The sequence below is a fragment of the Chrysoperla carnea genome, chromosome X (genome assembly GCF_905475395.1).
Source record: "Chrysoperla carnea chromosome X, inChrCarn1.1, whole genome shotgun sequence".
Lineage (NCBI taxonomy): Eukaryota > Metazoa > Arthropoda > Insecta > Neuroptera > Chrysopidae > Chrysoperla > Chrysoperla carnea.
Window position 1 is genome coordinate 16,766,025 of NC_058342.1, and position 23,047 is coordinate 16,789,071.

The 23,047-nt window shown below is 31.1% G+C and overlaps 1 protein-coding gene across 8 annotated transcripts; it reads right to left on the reverse strand.

Moving 5' to 3' along the window:
• Positions 1–445: 445 nt before the first annotated feature.
• Positions 446–21,092, reverse strand: LOC123302120 (myocyte-specific enhancer factor 2). 8 transcript variants are annotated; one of them, XM_044884911.1, is made up of 8 exons: positions 20,706–21,092; positions 9,701–9,904; positions 4,715–4,861; positions 4,504–4,648; positions 4,201–4,427; positions 2,756–2,898; positions 1,417–1,736; positions 446–775 (listed from the first exon to the last, which is right to left on the reverse strand). In XM_044884911.1, exons 1-8 carry the CDS (start codon positions 20,757–20,759, stop codon positions 642–644), a joined length of 1,374 nt encoding a protein of 457 aa, XP_044740846.1. In that variant the 5' UTR covers positions 20,760–21,092; the 3' UTR covers positions 446–641. The 8 variants fall into 8 exon arrangements, with proteins under 8 accessions (XP_044740846.1, XP_044740847.1, XP_044740843.1 ...); XM_044884912.1 differs by having other exon boundaries at positions 1,417–1,715; positions 2,756–2,955; XM_044884908.1 differs by having other exon boundaries at positions 2,756–2,955.
• Between the last annotated feature and the right edge of the window lie 1,955 nt (positions 21,093–23,047).

Sequence of the window (23,047 nt, forward strand, 5' to 3'; positions counted from 1 at the left end):
ATTCACTATATAATCTCTTGGTAAATATGGCCTAAGGTTCAAATGAGGTACAATAATCCTTAAAAAAAACGATCCACACAAAACACTTAATTAAAAATAACAATCACTGCCCTTTTTTTAAAGGTTTCCACATATTTTTAGTTCCACTAATGTGTGTGTACACTAAATCTTTCACTTTGTGTTTCTAAGTGGGGAAAAATTATGTAGCATCAAAAAAAGAGGGGAAAATGGCAAATAATTGAATAAAATAAACTTAATATTTCTATTGCACTAGATATTTTGCTTTTTTAAAAATAAAAAAAAAAAAACAAAAGGGTAAAATATTTATTTTAAATTCTAAAAAGACGATTTATCACTTATTTTGAAAGATGGCACATCGAACTTGCTAAATGTGTCACTAGAATATTTTTTTTATCCACAATGGTTTATTATTTATGTTGTGGTGATGATATGTCTGACTAAAAAATACATTCACTTTAAAAATCAAAAATTTTATTTATATATATTTAATATGGGCCCCATATATATATAAATCGTGCTGTTAAGAATCCCAGCACAAAAATTTTTCGTCCAGTCGATGTGGAATAAACATGGCTGTGTTTGATTTAAACATAGTTGTCTATGGGCCCATTCCAACACCACTACGTGGCCCAATTCTCACCAACACGAGATCGTTTCATCATTGGGCCACTATCATAATCGGAACTACCACTATGCCGGTTGTCGCCAACTCCTCCACTTCCTGGTGATGGCATATTTGTCGGTGTAATCGTTCCTTAAAATGGAAAAAATTCATATTAAATTTGTTTATTTTTAAAAAAAACATTTAAATTTCAAACAAAAGTTGTTTATTTTTATAATGAACTTTTTTTTATATCTCTAACGGTTGACAAGATGGATGTTAAGGACCGAAGGAAGACCCAATTGGTTAATTTTTCTCATTTACGAACTCGACCTCACTTTTTAGGTCCTAAGAATGCTATAAAAATTTTAGTTTAATATCTCTTTTCGTTTTTGAGTTATCGTGATCACAAACGGACAGATCAATAGCTGGAAATGCATTTTTTATTTGATTTTATGAACATCTATACCAAAATTTTGTTCGTAGCATCAATATTTTTGAGTCTTGAGGACCATTAGCGCAGACCATTACTTTCTATCACCAAAACAAAAAGTCAACAATCGTTAAATCGCAATACCTAGGCGAAAAATTAACGTTTGCCTTACGAGAGATTATTCGATTACCAAACCGTTCAAATATCAAAATATGTTACTATTTTCGTTAACCATAATGTTTTACTTGTCACTTGTCAAAAAAAACCACATTCTAGTCCAAAACACTAAAATGGCAGCACATTAAAAAATAACATCGAAAATGGAACAGCCTACATTTGAAGTTTAATTAATAATACTAACCTGAAGTTGGTGTTAAGTGCCCAGTGGAATTCGGTCTGGGTAAACTGTGATGTGTATGTGATAAATTGAGCGAATGTGGTGAAGCCGATAAGCCTAGACTATTACCACTCATATGCATCGTTGATCCAGTTGATGTTGGTCCATTGCCACCAGTTTGTACAGAGCCACATGATATACTACCTCCGCCAGCTCCGTGATGATCACGTGGCGGTGATATTGGTTCACTTTTGATTTTCATTGGCAATGGTGACGATGACGGAGGTGGTGTGCTACTAGATACTGCTAGATGTGGAAGAGCACTATATCGAAAAACAGTATAACTTTTTATTAGTTTGATCCATGCTTTCTTTTTATTAGACTGCTTCGGAAATCAGAATTGGGATAATGACACAGCAGAATCTCTAAGGTACTTGTACACTATAGATAGAGTTGCACAACCTAGTTCAATCTCAGCGAATTGTGTACACTAAATTTAAAATTCGCTTTGCCTCAGGCAGCCTAATTCTCGTAGAACTCACGTGGAGTTAAATAATAATAGCAACAAGAAGGATTCTACAAATTTCTAGCAAATAGACCTAACTACCTTTTGTGCTCTCCTTGAGAACAATTTGTCACCTGGAGGTGAAACATATCTAGGTGGAAGGTGCTATTTGAATATAAAGAAGCTACAGGATTCTACTGATACCAAAGATACCGCAAAAAGTTCACAACTTCTCAAACGAGATTGCTCCCAGAATTGACGGGTCCAAGGTTTCGAACCTAAACATTCTACACCTGACTCCCTACGGGATTCTTAAGATGCAAATAACATATATGGAAGTTTTTCTGTTATAATTAATCCCAGGGTCGATGGGTCCAAAGTTTCAATGCCAAACATTCGATATCTCACTCTCTATAAGATTCCTCGATTGGAGTTTTCAAACCCCGAAGACCCAAAGTGCGGCCTGCCAGAGAAGAATTCGGCGTCTATCAGCAGAGTGTATTGACCAAGATTAATTGCTTCCTTTATTCTAGGTTCAAAAATATTAGGTACATTTCGATCCCAGCTTTTCTGGAAGGATAGACAATCCTATATTTACGATCGAAACGGTAAACCTAAACCTTCTGTGCTATAAATCTGGATATCAATCAGCAGGATATGATTTCTGCTTTGAAGAATCACCATGTATTGACCAATAGATCTCGCTAAATATGTATACAGGTACCTTGAAAATCAATAACTTTTTCGCAGTGACTAGTTTACTCGAACAAAATTGATATTTAACGACGACAACTATTAATTTCAGAGATATTGTCTATAATTTGAATGTTTATACCCAAAATATGTGAAAAAAGTTACCTTTGGTGAGCTAATGAAGTTTGAAGTTGCTGTTGTGTGCTCCATGGAAGAGAACCGAGACCAATATCTGTGCTCATACTAAAGTCCTGTGCGCTAAATGATGTCATTGAACTGGGATAGCTGAGTCCTGGTATTGATGGTGTCTGTAAAGCAACAACCGGTGTATTCAAGGACGATGTGGACATTTTGTTGTGATGGTTCTACAAAGATAGTATTAGTGTTATAGTTAATTTTCATTTGGTGTATAAGATGCCCCCGCGCTGACGTTCAACAAAACACAAATGAAATGAGAGCTGCCACCATTTTTTGTTGTTCTTCTTAATTTTTTTTATGTTAGTCACTAGTTGTTATTGAAACTCTGAGGATAACAAACTAATTCGTATCGCGCTATTTAAGCGAATTTCTACTTATTGCATTTTACGACTCAGTTGGTAAAGAGTTTAGCAAGTAACTCGAATTAATTTTCGAACTAACCTTACTTCAAGTGAAGGATGTCACAACAGTTTGAATTCCAGGACATTATGACATAACAGAGACTCCTCCTCTTCCTTCTTTGGACCCCTCCTCTTCCAAGGGAGGGGTCCAAACTTTTGTTGATTATGTCAGGTCATAAAGTCAATAAAAACAAGAAATTCTATTTTCGAGAATAGAACATTATTAGGTCAAAATATGATATTCAGTCATTATTTTTCAAGTTAATTCTGCGAGGTACAGAAAAAAATTTCCCAAAACCCTGTGTGCGTTGACAACTACACCGCGATGTATATTGGGCGAGGTTAAACCGGGTTTTTAGTCGTTTTCAGACATTATATAAGATATGTTTTGAAACGACGCAAAGTTGACAAAGAGCGTTCATTCGTCGCTGTTGTCACAGGCAAATCTACCAGAGCGTGAAGCATTTAGTAGGCATTTGGTAACCCATCTTCATTGCAAATATCGAGTGCTTCGAATAAATTTTTATCGTTCTGCTCGGCAATGCGTTTTCGTCACAGTTGAATTTCGTGGACCCAGATGTCACAGGAATCATTGTGCAAAATGAAAAAGTGTGGTTCAAAAAGTTGAACGCAGGAGTCTTCAACAAAATTTTAATTTTGTTGGGCAAGAGACAAACACCAAATTTGATAAAATATAGATTCAAAAATCGATCTTGAATTCTTCTCCAGCGTTTCCTCTTCTTTCAATCAAAATCTGTTTTGCAGCATCAGCTGGTTTGAAAGCCTTGCCAAGGTCCTTATACTCACATGTTGAACGGCTGACTAATCAGTTCGCTGGAGAATAGTTCAAAAAAAATTTTTAAACCGTGGAAATACGTTTTATAAATGAATCGGAAAAACGGATTAGATGTCATGAAATTCCAATGATCGTTCAACGTTTTAATTTGTTATCCTCAATCGAAAATAGGCACACATAAAAGCAACAAAAATTTTCCTAAAGAATATACTTACATCGTTATAAGAGACATCGTCATTTTGATTTATAGAAGGTCCAAGTACTGTAGGTATAACAACGCGTAAATTTGTTCGAGGTATTGGTGAGTGCTGTCGAGGTGGATGTAACATTCCACTTTTTCCTATCGGCCCAGGACTAGGGCCTGGCGACGGCGAACCACCTAGAGGAGATGATGAATTTGGATATCCATTACTTATTTCTAACATACTTCCGCTGGGATAAACTGTGGAAAAAAAATTAAAACGAAATATTAGGGAAATAGGGAATTCTTGATTCTAATGAAAATATCTTACAATTACCAGAATCAGTTTCAGATGACGAAGGCCGGGGACTAATGCTTGTGTGTGCCATTTGGGGACTTGATTGAAGTAGAACCGAATCGTTATAACTGCTGTTTGCAGGAACAGTAACTGGCATTGTGTAATTTGAAGCTCCCATTCCCACCTAACCAAACAAAAATATTTTCGATTAACAAAATTTTCTACAAATACTTTTCGAAGAAAATCTTACTCTTTGTCCATTAATTTGATTCCGTTGCATCATCATTTGAAATTCTTCGTCAATTTTGCTGTATTTGGCTTCGGTTCGTGGTGTAAGTTGAAAATCTGCATCTGGTTCCGGGCTGTCTGGACTCATTACTCCGTTTTTATGCTCCTTCTTATTAAGTGCCTGTAAGTGTCAGTGGACCCAGTTCATGCCGACTAGACAGTGTTCCCTAACCACATACGCAATGTACGCCCCCCAATGAAGAAATTATGAATTTTTTTGTTTGTTTTTAATTAGTAAATCCGATAAAAAGTTTCGTCTTTTTTGATCAAATGAAAGGTGTTCTGAAAAATATTCTATTCCAGTGTTTTTCAAATTTGACACATATAGAAGTTTATTTTACATAGTCATTGCTTCCGTTCCCCCCTTAACATACTTTCCAGAAAACTCAAAAGGTTTATAGATTTCGTAAATTTAAGAAATTCAATTGAGAACGTTTTGCTAATATTTTCAGGTTTAAAAAAGGTGGATATATTTCTGAAGCTTGTCTTTTTCTCTTTTGTAGCATTTTCTGATGCTTAAAGCAACAATAATAATAATACATAAGGGGGTACTGTAAATGAGTCCTTAAAAGTTTAACCAAGGAGTCCTCTGCGACCCCCTTGAGAACAACCTGTTACCCGAAGGTGAGACGTTTCCGGGAAAGAGATGCTATTTTAAGTAGATAAAGCTATAGGATTGTGTCGAGGCCAGACAGCATAAAGCCCACAGTTTATCTGCCGAGATTTCTTTCAGAATTGATGAATCGGAGGTCTCAGATCCAAACATTCCAAATCTGACGCCCTGCAGGATTCTGCAGGTTCGAGTAACGATGTGTGGAGGTTTACAAGTGGGATCATCAGAGATCCCCATATTATGAAGGTGGTAGTTCAATCTAGAGTGTCCTGTCGAGAGTCCCATCACCTTTCTTAACTGTGCTCTAGTGAGTTTCAGGCAAGCAAGAGAGTCGAATGGCCTGGTTATACACAATTTGGCCTGTCACATGCCCTGCACTTAAAGTAATCAACTCAGCCTTTATTTTTAGAGCAGGCCATTCCAATATCAGATTAACCCATAGTTCTACTTCTGGAATGCTTTATAAGTCAGGAAATTCTCCGAGGAGATTTGATGTGACGAAATGTTTAATCGATCTGGAAGAAATTTGTTAGGAGTCGTCTAAACGATTTATTTGACTGATATATTACACTTACTTTAAAGCAAGCGATAAAGGCCCGCATAAATACCCTTCGTATTTCAAAAGGTTTATAAAAACTTTTCGCATTAAAAGATTTTTTAGTCTCTTTTTGTTTCCATTCTTTTTAAGTTGAATTACGGGTGAAGTTAAGATTATGGGGGAAATTTTTTCTCACGTTGAAAAACACTCTCCCCGAATAAATATAATATTCATAATTTCTACATTGAATTTTTTCATTTGAAAAATTCATCATTTTTTTAAATTTTCAAACAGTGAAAAACGATTTTTTGTTCAATATTTAACGTCATAGATCATTGATAAACAAAATTTTTTGGCTTGTTAACAATTATCACGTGAACCGTAAACGACTTACGTAAATTCAGGTATCAAACTTTTCAATGTAAGTGTACATATTTATTTTATATTTTACAACTGCCATCTGTAAAGGTTATTATTTCAAAATGTTTTTGTCTACTTGGTCAGTTTGTATATCTCTGACTCATTTTGTTTAAGAGGAAAATATTCGACATTATTTCGAAATTGTTGTCGTAAATGACCTCTATATGTTGACAACAATTGAATATTTCAGATATTTCAAATGTTACAGTTAATTTTTATTGCTTAGTCATCAGAATGTTTAGCTGTGCCGAATTCGAAAATTTCCGATGTTTTTGTATAGTCAATTCTGGTTGAATGAGACTCGGATAAACGATAAATCTCTACAAGTGAGATTAATTGGGCTTTTAAACCAAATTGACAAAATGAAAGATCATCTATAAGACATCTGAGATTACAACTTTTTTTTTTTGAGAATTTGTACAAAATTTTGAGCCGGTTAGTGTATTTTACGATGAGTTTTTCAAATATTTATAATAATAATTTTCACATACAAAGGGTGAATTTATTTTGAAATAAGACTGCACTCCTCTTAAAATAAAAACAGAAATAAAAATACCAGATAAGAGCGCTCTCATTTTAAAATAATCTCACTCGTAACATATCAAACGCATGCGCACACACAATCACAACATAACTAAAGTTAAGTATTGTTTAATGAGTAACTAAAAAGCAACAAATCTGTGATAATTCTCTCTATAAATGGCATAAACAAAAAATAATTTTATTCAATATTTATTTTCTGGTTATTTATCAAAAATTATTTGTTTCTCAAAAAATACAAAAACAAAATTAGAAACAATTAAACTAGTAAAAAAAAAAACTCAAAACACAAAAATATTAATTTGTTAGTAGAAAAATCAAATATTAAATGTTAAAAGTTTGTAGCCTAGTGGAGGTATTGGCGCATTCGATGAAAATTGTTCTTATAGATTTTTTATAGGTTATTTATTTCAACAAAAAATTAAACAATGCAGAATGGTTCCTCTTTATGTCCATGTAATGGTAGGACAAAAATATAAAACGCTTGTTTTGAGAATATTTGTAAATAAATACCATGGAGGAAAAATCATAGTGGACTTTTCTTTAAGTTTTTTGAATATTTGAGCAAATTTCTACCATGCCCGTAGCTTATGGGGCAAAAGTGGGAAATAGTCTCCTAGACTGCGCCAATGATGGCTATATCTGTCTAGGCACAGTTTTTCAAGATCGGTAGTAAAGGCTATGAAGTTTTAAATAAATTTCGCTTGCAGTTGGATTGTTCAACAAAATTATTTTTTGACAAAAATAGAAACATCATATATAAGGGAAAGTGGTCTATATTGATCCCTCGTTGTTTTAAGTAAACCATTAAAGCCTTCTAGTATATTTATCGATAGATGGTTTCCACGCGATTAAATTAATCGTTCGACAAAGACTTATGGTGATGTATAAGCTAATTTGTGTTTCGTAGCAAAAATATTAATTTTACTGCTTATGATTTATGGTGAGACAAATTTCTCTAGGCTTTTTTTGACTTTTAATAATATTATAACACATTTTCATAGGCGTATAATAAATTTTAAGGTCAGTTTTTTGACGAAAATCAAATATGTCGTTATGAGTAAAATGATCCCCTTTATATAGGCTAAAATGATCCCTATTTTGTGTGATTCCCCATCATGTAACGGGTCTTGAATGTGTTGATTTAGATGAATTTACGAGTGATTTTTGTTTTCATACTAATCGTTAATGCAATGTAAAAGAACAGTTAATAGTTTGGCTATAAATTAAATTTTTTCTTAAGGGGATCATTTTAGACCACCTTCCCCTATCTGAGGTGTCATCTCCAGTTGTACCACACTGTACAATTTGTATATGATCCCAGGTGAGATCGTGGTTTTACATATACACGGTGCATTTTAAATATATGACCAGTTTATTTTCTCCCAAACAATATAAAAAAACCATTTTATGGTTAAAATGGTAAATTCAATTTAATCATATTTTCCATGGAATGCGTTTAATTTTTGTGTGTTTTTCTCGTAGAAAAATGTTAAAAATTTAATTCGTTTAATTGTTTAAATACAATAGGGAAATGAGATGAATTTTTCATGTTATTGTGATATTATAAATACACAATGTCCGTAAACACACAATGAACCAATAAATCTAATCGAAAAATTATACACTCAAAGATAAAATTAACAGTCGATTCTTAATTTTCCAAAAATGTCTCGGCTTAATCCGTCATTGAGCATGCTTAATTTTCGCCTGGAAAATTTTTGTAGAATCCCGTTGATAACATGCTCCTGAACGTAAAAGTGTAGGTTGCAGGTGGGTTACCCGGTAGGATATTGTTTAAACTAATTTTTTTTAAACAAATAAGTAATACTGACCGAATCGCTATCATATAATTGGGATTAAAATTAACAAAAAAGGTTCTTAGACATTTTTCTCTATACCCTCCAGTTTTTATGGCCTATCAATAATCGCTAACGGATGGCCAGTTAATATTTGTCTTTGAGTGTATTTAAAAAAAAACTGAGAACATTTCATCTAAAGTGCCAAACCATTATTTTTAGATATAAAAAATTGACCGGACTATAATATTGGCTACAGTAAAAACAAAAGTTTGCAGTTAGAATAAAAAATACACATAGTACAGGCGAAATCGTTCAGATTACAACATCAGCCATGGTCTCATGAACAAACTAAAAAAAGTCGTCCAGGTTGGAACAATATCTTAGAATCGGGAATGCATTCCAGCAATTTGGAGGAGATTTCCAGGGGGAAGTTGCTTTTTTCGACGATCTTAAGGCTTTGTGCATATCTTTGTATTCTGTGTCTCTCCTGTTCTGTTGCTCCTTTTTTATGCTGAAATGTCATGAAAATTTGGATGCAAGTAGAATTAATGTCAAGGAAATTCCTTAGAAGATATTTCCTTTCCCGAAATATTATGATTTTTTTGCGCTTTTCAAGACTTTTCGTACTTTGTATTTGAATTGTAATTTGAATTAGTGTAAAGGAAGTGCTTTTTGGGTAGTGTCAACTCCTCAGTTCCCTTCCTACCCTTTCATGAAGATATTTTATGTTTTCCAAAACAGGAAGAGACAAAAATCCTATTTCAATGAAAAGCATTTAATAATAATAAGAAGCATGTAATTGAGAGGAAACCATGAGGTGACAGTTTTTTTAAAACTAATAGACGACTTTCTTTAGTTACATTATTTAACCGTTAGAGACGCTAGTATTAACTATATTTAATTTCGCCTATTTTAGGAGCATTTTAATGTATTTTTGTTTTGTTAAAAAAATTAAAAAATATTGCAACATAATTATTTTGTTGTTTAACACTCCATTCAAGAAGAATACCACAGATGCTGCCTGGGTCTCTGTACCTCTATTATGTTTTTGTTTGTCAACGACTCATGCGGTTCATTGTATTCGGTATATTTCAATAAAACTTTATCCATGTCAGTGCTTGCATATTGATATAATTTGTTACTGCTACTGAATATAATTAATGCTATTTCACAATCGCATAATACCGATAATTCGTATGCTTTCTTCATAACACCAAATTTACGTTTATTAAACGTAACCTAGAACAGAATAAACAAAAGTCAAACACAAACGTATTAGAATAAACGTACCAAGGAGGATGCGCAAGTAAATCGAACTCAAGCGAGAAAATTAACAAAATTTGTCAAGGGCGCAGAAACGATGAAGTTCGAAAAAATTGAGCAGTAAGTCGGAATTATTTTCAGCATTAGGAAATAGAGCGTCAGGAAATTTTTTGTGATATATTTTGATTTATTAGAAACTAGCAGACCCATCCACGCTTTGCTGTAACTAAGGTTCTTGTTATATTACATTGTAGTATAATATTCAAGGGAACAGTAATTGTAGCTTATATGAAACGTTTGTATTTTTAACATAGCACCATCTATTGAATACTTTCTCAATCTAGTAGTCAACAGATATCGCCATCTGTTGGAATCAGATTGTAGCTTATATGAAACATTTGTATTTTTAACATTGCGTCATCTAATGAATACATATTCAATCCAGTCAACAGATATCGGCATCTGTTAGAATCGTTTGGAGCTAACAGATAATTCCTGACGCTTGAACGATTTGAATGACATGAATGCATTCAAATCCGATTTACTGCTCAAATTTTTCGAACTTTGACCATTTTTAATGTTTTGTTTCTGCGTCTATCGACGAAATGGCAGAAGTTATTTGTGTCATTAGCATTGCTAGTGTTCCTTTTACACCGAAGTGCATTGCACAAAATAAACATGAACAGTACGACCATACGAACAAAATACTACATAAATGCATCATATTTTAAAAACTCGCGCCGGACATAAGTCTCACTACCTCGGTGCAAAAGGAAAACTACTGGCATTTTATTTGTGACAACCATTTGGATACATGGAGTTCGATCTCCTAGTGTAGTCTCCATGAAGCGTTCAATAAATAAACCTCGATTTTATCATCGATATCTTAGAACATTTTTTTTTGTTCAATGTAGGAAAGTTGCAGTTTTTAGCTTCTATTCCCGTTTAAAAAAAGGTAATTAGAAGTTAATGTAAGTCGAGTGAGTACAAAAATTTAAGTCATCTTCCTTAAAATTTTGAGGTTAAATTTTGTACACAAAAAATCGCAACTGCCATCGTAAACCGGAAAAAAAATTCCAAGTGAAAAGGTTCATTTACTGTGCTATTAATAGAAAAATAAATACATGAAAAAATATGAATTTAAATTATTCAAACTGTACAATCTAAGGTTAAATATCAATATGAACTTGAAAACCTCTACTACTATTTTTTTATTCAAATTTAATCGTTAAATCTTCAATGACATTACGTCATAATCGTTAATCTATCATGACGTAATGTATGTAGTTAGATGTATAATTTACTTTCATGTTTGTAAATTTAAAATTGAAATGACGTCGTAGAAAATGAAAATATTAATTATTTGAATTTTTAAAACGTATTGTGGTCTCCTTGATTATCTATATAAAATTATAAATAAAATCGATATAAAAAAAATTACTGAAGATATCATGCCCTTTTTAAATTCCTTTCTATGAAGTCAGTGATAATTTTAAGCTGTATCTAATGGTAATAATACTACAAAAATCAGTCAAACCGGTATAAAACGCCTATTTGATAACCCAGCTCTTCTTTTAACGATCGGGCTTTTATTAGTTTTTGGGTCATTTTATGTCAAAAGTTCCTATTTTGATTTTTTTGAGAAGTTCCCCGTTTTCGAGATATTGAAAATTTAGTTCTTGAAAAAACTCCATGAAAGCCATTTGAAAAAAGTGCTATAAAATGTAATCTTTGAGTTTAACAAAATCCTAAAACAATCCTTAAACTTTTCTTAACAAAATCCTGAAATTTAGATTTTTGGGGAGGGGGACGAGTGGAGTTTGCTCGATCACAAACCGAACAAAGATCCATCCAGGTAGTGCATCATTTTACAATTTAAAAATCAAGACTGTAGAGTAAAGAAAGCTGCAATTACTCTTCAGGAATTTTTAAAGAAATGTTCAACGATTATTTGAGGATTTCTGGTATGCTCAAAAAGTTCATTCTTTATAATTGTTTTAGCTTTGAAAATAGCCTTTTTGGAATTATTTTCAAAAATTAAATTGTTAACGATAAGCTAGACAAAAAAAAAATCATAAAATACGTTTTTGACATAAAATGTACCAAAAAATCTAAACTATTTTTATTTGGTCTAAAAAGAGTCTGGCCATAAAAAGAAAATTGATTTAAAAAAGCCTAGCAAACTCTTGATTCTTTTTAAGTCGGATGCGCTCATATGTATACTCAATGTCACAAAAAATGCTCGTTTTAAAACATTCTAAGTGTTACTAATATAACATAACATATGATGAGTACGCTTAGAATGTTTTAACTGTGGCACTTTTTTTGACAGTGAGTGTACCTACTTATCTAATAATATTGATAAAATAAAACATACCTACATATTTGTAATATTTACTACTATTTATTTATAAAATAAGTATAAAGAGTAGTAAAAAGCAATGTTATGACATCATACCTTTGTTAACTGATTATCATATGAAGGGCACTGAGAAAAACATGCTCTGTCACACACATCAACTGAGAATTTGTTCAAAGGCAATAAAAAAACTAAAACAAGTGAAAAGAAACAATTGACTGAGTTAATTGTTGAAATACCATGCATAGTCAGTGTTGATTTCTTTATCACATAACACATACAAAAATATAAAGACAGTGTTGATGCGCAATTGTTTGTTTTTTGACGTCACGTAAATAACAAAAGATATTCACTTTTAAATAGGCAACACACAATTCCTATATTAATACATACTAAAAATTTGCACCTAATTAACGCTCTCGTGGGTAAACAGTGAAGTTTACAAAAAAATGTTTCAAACAAAAGTTTTTTATTTTTTTATAAGGAACATTTTTTACATTTAAACTTTTGATCTATCTCTAACGGTTTACAAGATGGGTCCTACGGACCCAAGACCGAATTGACCTATAATGCTCATTTACGAACTTGACCTCACTTTTTACATCCTGAGTACGCTGTAAAAATTTCAGCTCGATATCTTTTTTCGTTTTTGAGTTATCGTGACCACAGACGGACGGCCGGACGGACGGACGGACAACCGGAAATGGACTAATTAGGTGATTTTATGAACACCTATGACAAAATTTTTTTCCTAGCATCATTATTTTTAAGCGTTACAAACTTGGGACTAAACTTAATATACTATGTATATTTCATATATGCATGGTATAAAAAAGGAAGGTTTCGACAACTCATTTAAAACCCTACAAATGCGCAGTCTCAAAAGTGCAAGGGTTGCGTTAATTAACGCTATGTATACATAAAAAACGATTTTTGGTCAAAATCACGGAAACCATCAACATTATGAAAAATAGTTTCAAACAAAAACTGCCAAAAAATTGTATTCCCTAAAATAATATAGAGTAAACAATTTCGATATATTTAGCCGTTTTCAAAACGATCAATTTTATATATATTTTTCGTTAATTATCCAATCATTATCCTCGAATTATGTGTAAAAAATTCTGAATTTTGTTACTCAGGAGTATGTTTTAAATATAAATATTAAATGAAAAAAAAGGTGTTGCATAAACTGAGAACAAAAAGAAATTTTTATAAATCATTAAACTAGATGATACAGAACGGGTACCATTGCTTCACGAAATTCGCTGATGTAGATAACTAGATGAAGGAGCCTAAGCTTTACACCTGCCCAAAGATCTGATATAAATTTTAAATGAAAAAAAAGGTGTTGCATAAACTGAAAGCAAAAAGGAATTTTTATAAATCATTAAACTAGATGGTACAGAACATATGGATTTATTGCTTCACGAAATTCGCTGATGTAGATAACTAGATGAAGGAGCCTAAACTTTACATCTGCCCAAAGACCGCACCTTACTCCAGGTGCGCTCTGGATCTTTTGCATCGTCATATTGGCAATCAGGGACCTAAAAAAGCCCCCTGTAACAAAATTCAGGACTTTTTACACAAAATTCGAGGATAATTATTGGATAATAGACGAGAAATATATACATATAAAATTTTGATTAAAACTTTTCAGTCCGTTTTTTGTCTAAACTGTACGGTTTGCGGAAAAATGTTTCGAACAAAAAATGTTAGTTTTTTAATCAAGAAAAACTTTCTAATTAAAAGTTTTCATCTATCGATTACCAGTTATGGAGTATACTGAGCTTGAAAACCTCGATCAAGTTTAATGTTTGCGTAAGATGTGCGCCTGCACACTCAACATTTTTCGTTTGAAGTATTTTTATCGATAAAAGCTATTTTTCGATTTTCAACCATATGTCAGCTGAAAAAGACACCGTGTACACAGAGTATATGTATTATATGTAGAGTTTCGCTTAAATACATAGATTCCAATGGTGTTTTTTCAGTTTTTTATGTAAATTATAAATTATAATGAATTTTTCCACAAGCCCAGTTTTCGGAATAATCCTGGTTTTATTGAGTCCTGATTATCAAAATTACTGTATATTATATATTAAGAGATTTGCCGCCGCACATTTCTCGCGCCCCCCTGGATCAGGGCCTGGTTATGATATTAATTCTAGTTAAATCCCTAAAAATGTGACATCGCATGTTGTACTCCTGTACCCTTCTCATATGATATTTATACTAACTTCATGGTATTATATATATTATTTTTAAATCCATATAGTTAGTTATATATTGATTATATTTAGATGAAAATAAATTATTTAAAAACTTCACTGAGTACTCAAATAGCATTTTATTTTATTTTATACTTTTTGTACGAAAATATATCCATAGTTTTAGATCAAACCATTTCTATTTTCTTTACAACTTTTATAAATATATTGGAAATAAATTTATATTTACATGATTTTATTCTTGTTAGTTATCTACGAATACAGAGATGGCCATAAGACAGAGTAGGTACATGCCTGCCAGTAGCGTGCAAAGAGATTTTAGACAGGGTGGGCAGAAATTTTTAAAAGCTACTATATAATCAAAAATACTGCATGTTGGTTTTGGTTCATCGTCATGGTGATTGAATAATGAAGTAGGTATTTGTAACCACAAATATCCATAGATTGGCTGATTTTATAGACTTTAAAGATTAGAATTAAAAAATAGCAGTAGAAATATGGTGGTGTGAGTAGACGCATTTTTCCAAAGGTGTGATACTTAAGAGAAGCTTCTAATTGTTTTTCAGATTGGTCGTGTTTTTTTGCGGTCGTAAAAAAATTATGAACATTGTTGTAACCGGTATCGTTTCAGATGGTTTTATTGTTGGCAAATAGTAAACAAGGGAAACAAAACAACCGATTGTTGGGTTTGTAACCTGCCAGCCAATAATATGAATCAAATCGTTTTGTGTTGAGTTTACGATTGACTTTATATTAAGTTTGTATTAATTGCAAATTCGGTGTACAACGACCTTTCACGATTACTTGTTTTTTGTCATCGAAAGATAGTTTTGAAAACGCATAATTTTTTTTTCTATACACATACTATCTGAACAAGTTTGCCAGTGAATATTATCCATTTTTCTCTATTATCGGCGTTAAAAGCTTAAGCTTCTGATAATACAACCACAAACAAATCAAAACAATCAATATTCGACTCAACTCAGTCTAAAAGGAATAAGACGAAAAAGTAGTAGTGCTTTATGTGCGTAAATCACTAATCGTTATAAATTATGGAGATCAACACACAACTAATCAATCAAATACTTGAAGTGTAGGTGTATTTAAATGAATAAGAAACGATGCTACTTCGGTAAATGTCGTAGTTTGTCGTGTTGTAAAAGACAATGTCTTTTTATACGTTGGTATGTGTGGCATTTTATTATATTTATATTTGCCTAGAGGAATTCAGCAGCGCAATACGAAGTTACTAAAAAGTCAATGTATGCCGTATAAAATTATAGATCATACACGTTAAGATGTTGTGTTTATTAAAAGTACTCGTAGATAAATAATATTAGATATCAGAACAAGAATATACATATTTGTCTGAATTATGTAGGGTAGGTAGTGTCTTTCTGTCTATATGTAATGCACGACACTGATGCCTACAGCCGCTAAGTTACAAAAGGACGCGCACGCAAGTATGCAAAAAATTACAGTCCGTTGATTTTGACATTTGTACAGACGGACATTTAAATCACTTAAAATCTTAAGGAAGTATGAGCTCCTAGGGAAGTTTAGCCTTGTGATTGAAATTATTTGTACCTTTTTTTTTTTAACTTTGATGATGAATTTTGTTATAACTTCAGGAAATTACTCCAGATTTACTTTTGAAAATTACCCCAGATATCGAAAAATTTTCTTCTTACTTTTCGTCTTAAATTGCCAAGTTATAACATAATTCATCATCAAAATTGAAAATATACATTTAAAAAAATTTTTTATCCCCACTACCGTGTTCATACATTCTTAATTAGTCAGGCTTTATTAGGCTTTAAAAGGTTTTATTTTTTTTCAATAATTTACTAAGGCTTTAACTTTAATTTAAATAGTTTTTTCTTTTTAAATTTCCACCGATTAGTTTTCAAAAAATCTATGAAAACATCGAAAATCAATGTTAAATATGCCTACTTTTGAATTCATTTATTTAAATAATCGAGAAATCACCCCTAAAATTTTCAGAATTGATTTAGACTTAGTCCACCTTCATATAAAAAAATCAAGCTTTTATTTTAAAATTGCTCGTACATTCTTGATAAAATATAAAATTTTATTAAGTGTAAAAAAAGCAAGATTGGTTGGATTGACATACAAATTCAGGTAAGGTTAAGTTAGGTTTACGATTTTGAAATGTCTGTATTTCTCGAGTGAGGTGATGTGGTAACCTTACTTAAACTGATAAATTATGCATCTAATGAGTGTAATAAACTTCCGTTATAAAGTTTTTGATTTATTTACAATAAGTGAAACTGATCTGTTAAAAAGCGCCAAAAACCTAAAATAAAATCTTATTACAAGTAAATGAATGAGTAGTAAAGTTTAGTATTTAGATGTTTAAAAATACTTAAAAAATTTATTTTCAAACATTAAACTATACCTACATTTATTCTTTATCTTTATTCACAGCGCGGCGTCAGCAAGTCAGCGCCGATCGCATCGTGGTTGTCTCAGAGATTGAGATAGATATACACCATACGTAAGTTATAAATGTGTGTGTGAAAAGTGTAACTTACTTTTAAATACTACGCGAATTATTGTGGGTAAAAATAAATTTTTGTATAACAAAAATAGTCAGTTTATACTATTTTTGATCAACTTGATTCCATTTATAAAATTTTAAAAATATCGATACTAAAATATTTTTTTTTATAAGTTTATTAGTTTGTCTGAGTAATCAGTAATTATTACACTTAACCCTTTGAATGCAGCCCGGGATTTACGTTTTTTTAACTAGGGCAAAACATGATAATTGCGGAAATAATGGGAAAATAAAAACCCTTTAAAGTAATTCGGCCGTCATATGACTAGTCAAGTTAGCAACTAATATTCATTGAATTTAAATCTAACTTATGAATAAAATTATGATTAAAAATAATATTTGTATCACGTAAATGTTTTTAATGCTTTAAAAATATCGTAAAAGATAAAATTTATACGTCAATTTGACTAGATTTTGACGTTTAAATGTCAAAAACCAAAGTTTTTCATGTTTTCTTTTTGAAAAGTGTCGTAAGGTAATGCTTTTTTTTTGTATAAACAGAATCTGTGATAAAATTTCTTCATGATGAAAACTTTTTTTAGGCTCAATCACCAATTAATTTTTGTACAATAAACATTATTGTGCGCTGTTTTATAAGGTACTGTGTCAAAAATCAAAATTTTAAAATGAAATAATTCACAATTTTGCCCCGTAAGTGGCCCCAAAACTGGATTTATTGTGATCAAGGGACTTTAATATTTATTTTTAATAATTTTAATTTTCATGATAAAATTAATTATAAAAACCATATAACCAGAAAAAACAACTGACAATCAAGACATGTAGTTAATCTTTAGGACCTTTTTCCTCTCTAATTTAGTTACTACAGTTTTACCCGGAGTGCTTTCGTCCTTGCGAAGGAATCTCTTTGCTAAGATCGCAAGTCCAGAATAGTTTCACACGCCATGTTTTTGCCTCTGCGAAAGAATCTATTATTGCATTAAAGTCCGCCTCAAAGGCAGTTTTATATTCAATGGCTAGGATCGCGAAGCCAGATAATCGTTCCTGGCTCATTGTAGAACTCAGATAGCTTTTAACTATTTTGTTTGCTGAATTTCGAATTCCGAATTTTTTAAAATAAGCTCAGAAGTCGTTGACAAAACTTATAATGGATGGTATCATTGTATTATATTGACCTAACTCTACAATACCTATTTTGATTTTCTTCAATAACTGCATTTTTCGGCTTAAAAACACAATTTTACGATATTTAAAAAAAAAACAAAATCGAGGTAAAAAAAATCCATTATCTGTGCCGGCATACAGATTATTTTTAGAATCAACATGCTAATCGAGACAAATCATTCAAAAAACGAAAAAAATGGGCAAAAGATGCTATGTTTGGACCTTTAGCTGGTGGAAAATCGTGCAAATGTACTCTAGCTACAACTTTTGTCTGAAAAGTTTTTTGATCTGACCCCTCTGTTCAAATTTAGACTCAAGAAAACCGAAATTTCCATGTTCAGTTCAAATTTCGCGCTTAAAAGTAGCCATATCTTTTTTTCGTCACCTCGTGCAGTAAAATGATCCAAAAATTCGTGATCAGGCGCACAAAATAACCTCTTAGAAAAGTATTTTCAGCCATTCCCAAAAATATTCAAGAAAACCTACCAGGTTACTGGGCTAAAAGATAAAAGAAAATTGAGATAGAAAACATCAAAAGTAGAAATTGCCCAAATTTTACATTGCAAAATATGTTACACAAAGTGTAGCACCAAGCCTGAAAGACCCATTACACGATTATCCCGCTTATCACAGAAGGAAAAACCACGCCGAAATTCAAAAAACAAAACTATGGAAGTAAAACCAAAATAGGGAAAAAATTGCATTGAAATTTTTCAAATTTGGTGGATTCAGCGGATCAAATAAAGAGCACAACGAATACGGAGCAAATCGCCCTTGGCCGCTGTACTTAAAAATATTCGACCTTTATGAAACAATAGTTAAAAATTTATTTTAATTAATTTATTAAATATTCACCGAAACTAAATGACATATCGAAATTATCTATCATCATTAGTCGTTTGTTTATCGCATCATCGTACATCAGTACAACGTCGAGGTCTATACATACAGACAGTCAACGAATCTTGGCGCTGGTAACATCATATCCGTGCCAAATATTTTACTTACAATAAATATTTCTACTTCACCGACTGATTATTTTAGTTTAATTAATCTTGAATAGATTATTATATTCCGAGTCAATAGAATTTCCCAGTGTTAAGAATATTTCTTGATTGATTTATTTTTTATGGGAAATTTGAGAAAATTCGAAGAAAAATGTTTTTATTTATCATTAAATCTCATAATATTCTCATAAACTTTCAAAAAATTCCCGATTTGTAAATTTATTGGACCAAAATTACCTTATATACTGAATTTTATCGAAATTGGGTACAAAAATTTCGTCTCGATTTTCTACAATTTGGAATTTGATAAAACTCAGTTTACAAGGTCGCTTTGAACAAAAAAATATAAAAATACGGTTTAATTAATGATTATTAATTATATTTAATTAATAATGGTTTTTGAGATATCAATTGAAATTCTATACAAAGGCGATATTTCCGAGCAATTTCAGACGATTTTATGAAATTAAACAATTTAATACTACTGTTTAGGCTTTATGCTATCCTCTAATGTCAATTTGACTAAATATTTTCAGCATCATAGCTTTCTTTTTTTAATTTACTACTCCTTCCTTTTCAGCCACGCTACTTAATTCCCGAATAATACTCTTCTATCCTTGATTTGTCCTTAAAATTGCCAACTCCAATCATTACAGACAACGTTTATCATGTAAGTACTCTTGCTATACCATGTATATATGAAATAACTCAAGGTATACTAAGTTTAGTCCCAAGTTTGTAACGCTATGAAATATTGATGCTTCGAACAAAATTTTGGTATAGGTGTTCATAAAATCACCTAAATAGTCCATTTTCGGTTGTCTGTCCGTCTGTTTGTCGACACGATAACTCGAAAACGAAAAAAGATACCACGACTCAAATAGAGGAGTTGGTTGGATTCTGAAGTTTGTAGCCCTTACGTTCAAAAATGGGATACTATCACAGGAATTTTTTTCGGTAATTTTTTCCTAAATCCACGTTTTTGTCATGGAAAGTAACTTGGCAAACTTTTGAAATTTGAGGTGAAAAACACATTAGGGATGCTTTGAACCAAAGTACGATTTAATCGTTAACGAATAAACAATAAACAAAGATTAATTTTTGACGATTATTAAGACTAACCTAGAAGTGAATTGTACAAGCGGCAACGATGTACAATTTCTTTCTCTGCTGTGACCATGTCTTGCTTGCTATACTGTATGCACAGATGAGCAATATGTTGAGTTACAGCGTTGACATATTTACTGCCCTAACACAATTATTATATAGATAACCATATTTTTTCTCCAAGATATCGCATTCTCTGCCACAACGATAGAAATACCTTAACAATCTCGCAAAATACGCGAAAACTATATTTTGACGTCGAAATTCTTTGAATTCAAACATGAAAATTCATTATTCACCCAAAAAAATTGAGTTAACATTGAACCTTCTAAATAGAAATTAAAAAAAAAAAAATGAAACTTACCTGTCGATTCCGTTCATCAGTAATTCTTGAGATCTGTATTTTCTTCCGACCCATGGCAGCAATTTTGACTTGTAAATTTGTATCAACTTAAAAGTGAAATATTGATGGCGGCTTTTGTAAAAGCTGCCCGACGTTATAATTGAAGGATGAGGATAATAATAAAAACTGGTGTAACCCACCCAATCAATTTTCCTTTTTTCTTAAATTTTTAAACTTTTTGAAATAAAAAGGTTAACGTGTGTAAGTGTGTATGTGTTTTTTTGTTTGTTTGTTTATAAAGTGTGTTTTTTTTTTGGTTTCAGGCACGGATAAGGCAGTTTTTAATAGCTGAATATATATATTATATATATGGTCCGCTTTCACAGGTTTTACTATAATTAATTTGTATATATATATATTATCCTCAAAGTGCTATTTTTTATATTTTTTTAACACTTTAAATTGTTTTTTTTTTTTTCGTAAACAATATTTTTTTTTAATGGTTGCCAACAGAATATAATTTAAATCTCCAAATCTGAAACAGAACAAGATAATTTATGTTAAAATTTATTATATTCAAAAAAATATAATTATTTTATTGAAAACAAAGCTTTAATCAAGAAAATATTTTACGTCGTGTGTACTCAAGGTGATTAGATATTTCCTTGGTATGCCAAAAAAAAAAATCTGAGAACGAGAAGAAAATTATATAGGGGAGAGTGGTGCATCAATCTGGTTTTCTTAAAAAAATTTTTTCAAAACAAAGTTTACGTTTCCGGGCAAAAATGTATTTATAATCAATTAATATTTTCGTTGTTTATTAACAGGTATAAAAAGTATTTTTGCAACCGGTTTCATAACTGGTATTCATCCGTCCTCTAAACAATGTTGCCAACTTGAGCAGTGTTACCAAAATATTTTTATAACAAAACATTCCATAAATAGCATAAATGATATTAAAATATTAAATTATTTGCCCATTAAAAATTTTTTTTATTAGGAAAAATATATTTTTTCCTATTAAAGGAAAAATAAAACTACTAGTTTGAGTAGTAAAACTACTGAGTTGGCAACACTGCTCCTAAATGATACACCGTTATTTTACATTAGGAACTAATTATTTAAATTTTTTCTTGTTGATTAAATAATTTATTTAATGATATACAAATTTAATTGTTTATTAGACAAAAATCAAGGTGATTAGGCACTTCTTAAATGTGCCAAAAAAACATAGAAGTAGGAGTAGGAGGAAAACTTATAAAGGAGGCAGCCTCAGAATAAAAACTCTAAACAATCATAACTTGTATATGTTTTGTGTAGTTTAAATGTACGTTTTTCAGCAGTCTGTATTTAGAAAACGTGGTACATCAAAAATCAATATTAATGTCTGTGATTAAGTACAAAAATATATAATATATTGTGTGCAAGTGCTGCTTATAAATTTGATAATATAGATATCGCTCTTCAATCATCAATACTCTAACTATAGTCGTCTCATAATTAATAATTAAATTAAAATTTTGTTTTTATACCATTGACAACCTTATATTTTTATGGTATTATTATAAACTACAAGATTGTCTAAATATTTTAGTTAGTTTTTTATCACACATTCTAGATTTTTTGATATAGAAATATCCAATTGAAAAGGATAACCTATATGATTCATCATTTTTTCAGCCAACTTTGAACGATAAAATAATAATAAAAAGGCCGATGACCTAGGAATTTTTTGTGATTTTTGGAAACTATCCTCGGATAATACTTGATTGTGAACAATTAGCACATAATTTTGAACTCTTATAGATACTTTTTTTCTTAAGAACATCAAATGTAACCTGCTAGAAACACCTTATTAAATTTTTCAAAGCAATTGTTTGATAATTTAAAAAATAATGATATATAATTTTTGACATATATGTTCATTTGTTTTAAGCACCCAAAACTTTTTTTGTTGCTCAATAGATGGCAGAAATACCTTATTAGCCAATAAAATTTTTTTACAATTAACCCAACAACCTTCTTTAGCTTGCTGGACGTCATATCAGACCTTTACGTTCTCACAACATTTTACTGTAATTTAAAAATAGAAAAAAAGGAAATTTCTGAAATTCTATATTTAAAATTTACAATAATAAATATGCAAATACAGTCAAAACCAGGTAGAATGACATTAAAGGGATCTAAAATAATTGTCGATATATCCGAAAGTCGTTATAGATTAATAAAGTATCTATTGAGAAAAAAAAAAAAAATTTGGAAGACTTAAAATAAATAATTTTTGAAAATTTATTAACCAATGTCTTAAAAAATTAATGAGGTGTTTCTTATACGTTAAATACGGTAAGAAAAAAAGTATCTAT

Coding starts and splice junctions, on each gene's coding strand:
- LOC123302120 (XM_044884905.1), bottom strand. CDS start 20,759: ATGGGTCGGAAGAAAATACAGATCTCAAGAATTACTGATGAACGGAAT. Junction 4,649..4,714: donor ATCAAATTAATGGACAAAGA/GTAAGATTTTCT, acceptor TTGTTTGGTTAG/GTGGGAATGGGAGCTTCAAA. Junction 2,956..4,200: donor ACGATGTCTCTTATAACGAT/GTAAGTATATTC, acceptor CTATCTTTGTAG/AACCATCACAACAAAATGTC.